At 43.2% G+C, this 10312-nt stretch overlaps 1 protein-coding gene across 1 annotated transcript in view; it reads left to right on the forward strand.

Annotated features, from left to right (window-relative positions):
* The window catches only part of LOC111975104 (DNA polymerase kappa-like), a 12390-nt gene extending 3827 nt beyond the window's left edge, over positions 1–8563 (forward strand). Inside the window, 6 exon segments of the mRNA XM_070447076.1 lie at positions 17–49; positions 161–257; positions 1099–1270; positions 1478–2722; positions 7310–7358; positions 7541–8563. Coding sequence (XP_070303177.1) covers positions 17–49; positions 161–257; positions 1099–1270; positions 1478–2722; positions 7310–7358; positions 7541–7625 — 1681 coding nt within the window. The 3' untranslated portion in view covers positions 7626–8563.
* Positions 8564–10312: the final 1749 nt, after the last annotated feature.

Genomic DNA, 10312 nt, shown 5'->3' on the forward strand with positions numbered 1-10312 from the left:
TTGTATTTACTTACAGGGACGGAGAGAGAAAAAGCATGAGTACAGAGAGGTGGTTGTTTTTCTTTTCTGGCAACATATATGTGAAATACATAGATAAATAATGGTACTCGAACGCTCCCCATATCCAACATGTTTTTCTATCTCCCTCATTCTCTGTTAGGACTTTTGGAGAGATGAGTGCATTAGAGGAGCAGTTCTCTCTGTGCAGGGAGCTGTGCCAAGACCTGGCTCAGGACCTGCAGAAGGAGGCGCTCAAGGTACTCTACAGCACAGCTCAGTTGATTACAGTACACTATTAGTAATAGTATAGGTCATTACTAGAATATATTGCAGTTGTATAGCACATTTATATTCTTAAACAGTATATTCTTAAACTCAAATTCACTGTCTGATAACCTATTGGATTCATAGTAAAAAATATTTTAAAAAGTAGTATTTGTATATGTTTGAAATCGAACTCCAGTATTTGGCTTTTTGTGGCTATTGTGTGAAATGCAGAGGCGTTCGACAGTACATAACACATGGAACTGTTTGTTATGGCCGGTGTGTTAGTATTCAGCACCATTGTGAACAGCCATTGCCTGACTGCCTGCCTCTTGCTCTGTGCATTGAGATTGCCTCAGATGACTCTTTCCTCTGGGGAAGAGAGAGCAGAAAAGGGTTCTTGAACAGAAAGGATATTTCCATAGAGAGGGTATTTTGGGGTCTTAAAACATTTCAGCGCTAGTGTTGGCTCCCAGACTCAATCTGTCTCTAACCAGCATCTCACAATTACCAGAGCGTCTGTTCCCATCCCAATCGATAGAGAGAGCTGGCTTGGCACGGCCATCACCCGCTGACTGAGCCCTAATATGCTTTTGATACCTGGAGGAAATGGAGAGCCATTATGGAGACCACCAGGGACCAGTGTGAGCCTCAGCCTGCCTGGGGAATAGGCTGCTTGGGAATGACCATCACTCTCCCAGAAAAATGCCTTTGACCCTTCTTCACTTAGTGTCATCTATCAGTCAATGTCTGTTCTGTCCTTTTGACTCCTTCCCCAGGTCCAACCAGATTTAATCTGTGCTTCACCCTTTAATTTGCTCTGTGTTCTTCCAGGGCAAGACGGTGACGTTGAAGCTGAAAAATGTCAACTTTGAGGTGAAAACCAGAGCGTGGACGTTGCCGTGTGCTGTTGCTACGACGGAAGAGCTCTTTGCTGTCGCTAAGGACTTGCTGAAGACTGAGATCGACAACGTCAGCCCCCAGCCACTGAGACTGAGGCTTATGGGTAATCTTACTTTACCTTCTCCCGCCGGTTTAAATGTGGTGTCCCATTGGCAAGAAAATACATTAATATCACCTTTCATATATGTTGTATATAACAATAATATATGAAGTACATTCTACTGATTCTGTTAATAATTCATATATTTGAACTTGAAGCTTGAATAAAACAATTGACTGCAGTTTTAAATCAACGCTTACGTGTCTGCAGGCGTTCGGGTTTCCAGTTTCGCCAGCGCTGACGACAAGAAACCCCTGCAGAAAAGCATTGTGGGATTTCTCCATAAAAAACAGACTGACTCTAGTAGCACCTCCCAGATCTCCTTCCAGAAGCCTGTGAAAGAGCATCCACCTAAGCCTCCAGGCCAGACCCAGCCCTCTGCCTGCCCTTCCCTGGTACAGCAGAGACAGGGGCAGGAGGGTCACGCCTGGGTACCCAGCCGGGGAGGGGTGGAGGTGGGCAGGACTGGGGAGAACCAGCAGTCCTTCTTGCAGAGAGCTCACGCCCAGAGGCTGCGGCTGCAAGCTGAGAGAGAGGACCCACCAGAGAAGGGAGATTGGAATGGCTTCGAGACCAGACGGGGCCCAGCCTCATCGACCACCAACCCCAAAGGGACACAGACACACACTCCGAAGAATACAAATATATCAGCAGAGACACACATCTCTATGAGTGCATTGACAGCTTCGGACAAAATGACACATGAACTTACAGCTCATGCATCTACTTCATCATGCTGTTCAACAGAGCCAAGGACAGACAGTCTGACCTGCCCTGTATGCTTCAGGGAGGTGAACACCACAGAGCTGACAGTCTTCAACAGACACGTTGACCAGTGTCTCAGTGGGGTTACTATGGGGCAAAACAACCACACAGACACAGAACTAGAGAGAGGCCCCAGTGTCTGTGAGGAGGAGGTGGAGAAAGAGATAGCTGGAGGGAAGAGGGAGGAGGGGGCGATGGAGAAAGGTAGGGAGCTGCTCAGTAGGTGCATGTTCGACTCAGTGGGCCTTCAATTAGACTCAAGTGCAGGTGATCATACAGAGTCCACTACAGGTTTACTTCTATATGAGACTAGTACAGCTAATATTTCACTAAGCACTGTGGGCCTGAACCCTGTCTGCCTTAACACTTGTCCAAATGGAGATGTATCTATACATAGAGGTACAGACCCTAACACCCTGAAGGTTTCATCTCAAAGTGACCCTCATGTTCGGGTTTGTCTGTTGTCCCCCGGTGGCCCTCGGCCAATGACTACGCCCAAGCCTGAGTCACGTGACCACAGAGGCCCCGCCCTCACCTGTCCAGTGTGTCAGGAGACCCAGGACACCAATGACCTCACCCTTTTTAACCGACACGTTGACCTCTGTCTGAACCAGGAAGTCCTGCATGAGCTTGGGGGACTGACATCTGTGGACCGCACCACCCACACTGCACCACCTGCTGCCCACAAAGGTTCGTGTTTCAGAGATTTTTTATTTACTGAATGATCATGCATTACTGCCATTGTCATTCAAATAGACCAGGGACTTCTCCACTCTGTTTTTCTATGTGCTGCCACTACCAGTCTCATCCCCAGTGCTTGCATGGGTCCTGTTTCTGCCTCTTCCTACTCAATATGTAATCCAGGAGATTGTAAATTGAGGTTATATATTGAGTAAAACTCAGTTTTTCTCTAGATCAAAAAGAGGTGTGTCGGGGGCATAGAGAAAAAAATAATGTTTTACAGGAAATGTTGCAACGTGAAAGCAAGTTTTCTGCAATTCTACGCATTTTGCCATGCCTAATTGTGAAATTTAGCAACATGGTAAAGGCCCAAGGGCCACACCCTCTCATGCAATACCATGCCAATTGGCCACATGGTGGGCCTAGAACAAGCGATTGAAAATGCTAGCTTTGAAAGGTCAGCCCCTCGCACCCTGTGATCTTATGCTCAAACATTATTTTTAAAAGTCAATGGGTACCCAAACCGGGGCCCCTGGGCATGTGCCCTGCGTGCTCGGTTGGTAATCCAGCCATGCAAAAAATACTCATAAATTAGAATTTTCGATTCTTCCTGAATGTCTAGCTTTTATTTAGGATATATATTTTTTATTGTTTTATTCATAATTATTGGCACCCTTGATAAAGATCAGCAAAAAAGACTGTATAAAATAAATAATACAAATACTGAGCTATATGTTATGCAGGAAAGTTGGGAAAAGCTGGTTTTCAGTACTCCACCACCCTCCCCTTGTGAGGATAACGACCCTGAGCCTTTTACTCAAATGTTTTATGAGATTGTAGAACACGTTGGGACGGATCTTTTATTCTTCGTCTTCTCTTATGGACTACCCTCTTCAATTCAAACCACAGATTTACAATGGGGTTCAAGTCCAGAGACTGAGATGGCCATTGCAAAATGTAGATTTTTGTGGATTTTGATTAGTGCTTGGGGTTATTGTCTTGCTGGAAGATCCACTTGAAGCCAAGTGTCAGCTTTCTGGCAGAGGCAACCAGGTTTTGACATAAAATACCTATATTTTCATGTTATCTGACCGTAGAAACGGTTCCAATCCAAGTGCRAATGCCGTTTATCAAAGTCAAGGRGGTGCTATGGTCAGATGACATGAAGATGGAGCTCTTTGGCCACACACACCAGTGGTGGGTTTGGTGTCGAAAAACAGAAGCATACTGTATGGAGACAAAGTTCTTCATACCGACGGTAAAGTATGGTGGTGGATCTTTGATGTTATGGGGCTATTTTGCTTCCACTGGTCCTGGGGCCCTTGGTAAGGTCAACGGCATCATAAAGTTGACCAAGTACTAGGACATTTTAGCCAAAAACCATGTTGCCTCTGCCAGGAGGCTGACATTTGCTGCAAGTGGATCTTCCAGCAAGACAATAACTCCAAGCACACGTAAAAATCCATAGGTTAATTGACCACAAAATCAACATTTTGCAATGACCTTCTCCATCTCTGGAATTGAACCCCATTGAAAACCTGTGGTTAAATTGAAAAGGGCCGTCCATAAGCGCAGACTAAGGATATCAAGGATCTGGAAAGATTCTGTATGGAGGAATGGTCTAAGATTCCTCCCAATATGTTCTCCAATCTCATAAAACATTTTAGAAAAAGGCTTAGTGTCGTTATCCTCGAAAGGCGAGGTTGCTGAAGTCACTTTGGAAACGGTACGCGGGGCGGCGAGGGGTGCGGGAGGTGAGGGTTGCTGGAAAAAGACGAAGTAAGTACTTAAAACACGGGAGGGGTTGCTGGAGAATAAAGTACTTGAAACAGGGGGACGGGGAGGGGAGTGGCAGGGGAGCCGCCCTGCTGGAGTACTGGTTTGAAAAACAGGGACGAGAGAGAGGGCTGGAGAAAAGAGACTGGATTGTGAAGTAAGAGAAAAGAAGAAGTAAAGAGGGGAAAAAAGAGAGAAAAAACAAAAAAGAAAGAGTAAAAAAAATGGAGAGAGAAAACAGTAAAGATCTGAGAGTACTGAAAACAGGAGAGGGGCGGAGTAGAAACGGGGTGCTGCGAGTACTGAAAACAGGGGAGGGTGCGGAGTACTGAAAACAGGGGAGGGTGCTGCATAGGAAGTAGAGTACACTGAAAACAGGGAGGGGCTCTGGAGTACTGAAAAACAGGGGAGGGGCTGGAGTACTGAAAAACGAGTGGAGCGCAGGAGGGGCTGGGTAGTACTGAAAAACAGGAGAGGGGCTGGAGTACTGAAAAACAGGAGAGAGGGGCTGGAGTACTGAAAACAGGGGGAGGGTACTGGAGTACTGAAAACAGGGGAGGGTGCTGGAGTACTGAAAACAGGGGAGGGTGCTGGAGTACTGAAAAACAGGGGAGGGGCTGGAGTTACTGAAAACAGGGAGGCTCTATCATGATTTGGTAATTGGTTGGACTTTTTCCTGCTTCAAGATGTGTTTTGTATTTTTTATCTTTTTGGATTTACTGTTTCGTGTTGTATATTCTGTATTCTTTTATAACTTCTGGTAGTGATGTGGGGTATGATTTGTTTTATGAAACTTTTGCTTTGTGAGAGGCAACCGATCGATCTGTCTTTTTTTCATGCTGATTTGTCTTCTTATATTGGATTGTCTTGACTGTCTGTGTTTTATTTGTTTAAATGGTTGTACTTATGCTTTGTCGTTCTCTTTGTGTGTACTATAGCGGTGCATTGCAACTCATTGTTTTATCCTTTGCGAATGAATTCTGCTTCATTTCTTGTGATCAGATTATTATTTCTTTATTGGACAAAAAAAGAAAAATAAAGTACTAAAACAGGGGAGGGGCTGGGAGTACTGAAAACAGGGGAGAGGGCTCTGGGAAAGTACTGAAAAACAGAGAGGGTGTGTCGGGCGGTAGTACTGAAAACAGGCGAAGGGGGTGCTGGAGTTACTGAAAAACAGGGGAGGACTGGAGTACTGAAAACAGGGGAGGGGCTGGAGTACTGAAAACAGGGGAGGGGCTGGAGTACTGAAAACAGGGTTGCAGTCTTTTTTGCTCATCTTTATCAAGGGTGCCAATAATTATGGACCTGACTYTAGGTCAGTTATTTTTTCTACATACTTTCTGTCTGGTTTTATTCATTTAGGTTAACACTGAAAGCTATTTTCCATCCTGAAAATGAATTACACTGTCCTGAAGTCTTATGGTTAAAACTAGAAGGATTTGTTTGGTCAGTGTGAGGCCAGTGCTGGCGTTGTATTGATTCCCTTTGAGAGAAAGAAGACATCTCATTTCACCCTGTGGGGGCTCCCCTTCCCTGCTCTCTGCCACTGGTAAATCCCTTCTTCACCCATTTAATCCTGACAATGGAAAGACTGTCTCTCCCAGTTTCTCCTTATCCTCTCTAGGGTACGTGAGATGCTAAGGTCCCAACTGACCAACATCCAGTGAAAGTGCAGGGCGCCAAATTCAAACAACAGAAATCTCATAATTAAAATTCCTCAAACATACAAGTCAAAATTATACACCATTTTAAAGATAAACTTCTTGTTAATCCAACCACAGTGTCCGTTTTCAAAAYGTATTTACGGTGAAAGCATACCATGCAATTATGTTAGGTCAGCGCCTAGTCACACAAAAACATACAGCCATTTTCCAGKCAAAGAGAGGAGTCACAAAAAGCAGAAATAGAGATAAAATTAATCACTAACCTTTGATAATCTTCATCAGATGGCACTCATAGGACTTCATGTTACACAATACATGTATGTTTTGTTCGATAAAGTTCATATTTATATCCAAAAATCTCAGTTTACATTGGCGCGTTATGTTCATTAATGTTTTGCCTCCAAAACATCAGTAATTTTGCACTAGGCGCAGGCACTAAGTTCAGACGAAAAGTCAAAATAGTTCCATTACAGTTCGTAGAAACATGTCAAACGATGTAAATAATCAATCTTTAGGATGTTTTTATGATAAATCTTCAATAATATTCCAACCATACAATTCCTTTGTCTTTAGAAATGAAAGGGAACGGAGCTTGTGCTCACGGCTGCGCGCGTGACTAAACTAATGGCTTTCAGCCAGACCCCTGGTTCAAACAGCTCTTATTTTRRCCCCCTTCACAGTAGAAGCCTGAAACAACGTTCTAAAMACTGTTGACATCTAGTGGAAGCCTTAGGAAGTGCAATCTGACCCCATTTACACTGTATATTTGATAGGCGTTCACTTGAAAAACTACAAACCTCAGATTTCCCACTTCCTGATTTGATTTTTCTCAGGTTTTCGCCTGCCATATGAGTTTTGTTATACTCACAGACATCATTCAAACAGTTTTAGAAACGTCAGAGTGTTTTCTATCCAAATCTACTAATACTATGCATATCCTAGCTTCTGGGCCTGAGTAGCAGGCAGTTTACTCTGGGCARGCTTTTCATCCAGACATGAAAATACTGCCCCCTACCCCAAAGAAGTTAACTATCCTGCCTGGGAGATTAGCCTTTATAGCTTTGAAATTAACACAAATGACTTGCCGGACATAGACAGTCGTCATTCTGGTTTTAGCGGAAGAATCTGATGGAGTTTTTCGTGTTTCCCTCCACAGAGGGAGAGCAGCCCCTGCAGAGAGCGCCGCAGAAAGGCAAGAGCAAAAGGTATGACTACATCTCCTTACACACATAAAAGAGAGAGATTAGTTTGAAAGTCAGCACATTCACAAAGGAGTTAATTCAACATGTTGTGTGGTAGGTCAAAATAAGATGGTTGCAGATACTGGTGCAGACAGTGAGAATCCCGCAGTAAAATGTGCTGTGTTTTTATTCTGCTACACTTCCAGGAGAGGCTTGTCTCCCACACCCCCCTCTAAGAAGGCCAAAGCCCTGGGCCCAGCTTGGAACACCATTGACAAGTTCTTCAGGTGATGCAGCTTAGGTGACAACACACACTACTCCCAGACGATCCTGTGTATGAGGTATTATGCTCAGACAGTGATAATGACTGACTGTTACCTTGATCTCAGGTGAATGGAGTGCTGGTGACCTTACTAGCAACCATCCCTACCTACCTAGTACTTCTTGGATTGCTGGGAATTTGGATTGCTTACTCAAGCATTGAAGATGCACTTCTTTCAAAATAAATAAATTTCTCTCTTGTGCAGTTTTTTTAAAGTCATAATGGTCATACGTTAGCAGGCAGAACTTTTGCAGGGGTGTTAGTGAAGGTAGTTGATGCAAACTAACCACTTGCAAAATGCACACATTAAAAATAACCTCTGATCTACATCTTGCCAGCTACTATTTTGTATTTATTCAAGCGGATAAGGTAGTGACATAGTTCCTCTATGCCAAACTGACGTTCTATTATGTACAGAGGTGTTAAGCCGACCATTGAAACCACAGGCGGCTGGTGGCACCTTAATTGGGGTGGATGAGCTCATAGTAATCGCTGGAAGAGAATCAATGGAATGGTGGTCAAACACATGGTTTTCATGTATTTGATACCATTCCATTTACGCCATTCCAGCCATTATTATGAGCCGTCCTCCTGTGAAACGTTGTAGGAGGCAACCCTGGTGTCTATAGTGACTACTACCTTCTGCTGAAGGAGTGAACTCTGTGTTTTTGCATCTTGTGTTGCACCGTTTTAAATGTAATGAATAATAAGCATCAATAGAGTTGATCCTCAGTCTTTTAAACACGTGTATGTGGAGAAGAGGGTTGTGAATAGAATACCAGTATGAGATGGTGTATTTTTGCATAAGATAACTTAAATATGGGCTATATTATTGTATTCAAATTTCATATGCTATTTTTCTTATGGAAAATAAAACTTGCCACCACTGTAGATGTGGCTCAATTAATTATTCTCCTTGTGTCATTGTGTTGAGCATTTAATGTGTACAGTACAAATGAGGCTATTACGATAGAATCGTCTTATCGATGAAGATTGACAGCCATCGTCAATGGTGACAACATCGTGATGTGACAGACGATGGTTTAGCCTATTTGAACTTGACTGACGCCACGCAGAATGCCTAGAACGGAGTCGGTCAGGMCAGCAGACGAGGGACATTCCCAGTAATCTATCTTCCTATTTGCTATAGCCTATTTCAGCGCAAAATGTCCAGTCAGAAAATATCCTCGCTCTCGCTCTGTCAGATACATGGGCCTCATAGTCTACACCTATTCATTAACTATATTGTGTCTAGCTGTTTTAAAAAACGTAGGCTATATTCCCTTGTCTCTCCATTCGATATGACTGAGTTTGGGATATAATATGCTTTCATCATTTTATGCATGCATTCTCTCCCGATCAAACAATGAATTCATCTGAGTTCCATCTCAAAAAGTTGTTTGAATGGCCTACAAATGTAGGGTAGCCATTGGACTAATAATGAGAGCGAACAAACAATATCAATGGCCTATAGAAAAATATAATTACAAGTTTAATCAAGTTCAAGCTTATTAATTAAGAAACATTATCCATCTGGTCAGAGAAATCCATCCATGCGAAGTTAAATCCAAATGGCCTATAATATATCCTACTAGGCCTACCATAACTTTAAAACAAATTCAAGTTATGAATAGTAGCTTATTTCCCAAATATTCTAATAGCCTGAGAAGGTACTGTTGTCTTAAAGTTGCCACTTTAAAAAATAACAAGAATGAAAGTCTATAGCCATAGGCCTAGGCTAGGCTATTCAGCTTTATGAGATAGAACAAACAATAGCCTATTATGACAGGAGGATGAGGCAAAGCAATTATTATCCAGTTCTGAACAGAGTAGACTGCTTCTATCCAGCTCATGATTTTAACCTAACTCACTATGGTAAGAAAGCCCTTCCTCATCAGTTGACTGTCACTTTGCTCCATCATGTGCGCGAGACAACACCACACACGCACACACACACACACACACACACACACACACACACACCACACAACCACACCACACACACAACACCCACACACACAACACACACACCTGTTTCGTTCCATTTACTGAAACTCTCGCACCCTGTCAAAACCAACTCTGGACCTCGAAGCCAGTTCCACTGCATTTATTTTCATTGTCCCCCTCTAATCAGGYACTGATTTAGACCTGGGACACCAGGTGTATGCAATTCATTATCATGTAGAACAGAAAACCAGCAGGCTCCGGACCTCGTAGTGTAAGAGTTGAATATCCCTGGAGGGGCAGGACCGAGTTTGGGAAACCCTGTTTGGGAAACCCTGTTGGGCGATGTCAGTCTACATCTGACATCGCCCAACCCTAGCTAGTACAAATCCATTTAAACACACATATGACCTGGACTACTGTTGTAGTTTAGATTGGAGCTTAGATTCATAATAATTTAATGATAGTCTACTTTACAAACATGTAGGCGCTTAGTCACTAATCAAATAGATGAATGACAAGATGGGATTCATGAATCTGCACTCATACAGTTTATTCCAATGTTAGACTGCATGTGCAGGTAGTGCATGACACAATATTGATCATGCACTCAATGTGAAGGGTGTGAGCTTCTAGAACAAACAGACGTCAGCCCTCCAGCCCAGGAAATGTACATACATTGCTCCATTCCCACACCAATTTGTATTCCTTA

This window comes from Salvelinus sp. IW2-2015, linkage group LG15 (genome assembly GCF_002910315.2).
Source record: "Salvelinus sp. IW2-2015 linkage group LG15, ASM291031v2, whole genome shotgun sequence".
NCBI lineage: Eukaryota > Metazoa > Chordata > Actinopteri > Salmoniformes > Salmonidae > Salvelinus > Salvelinus sp. IW2-2015.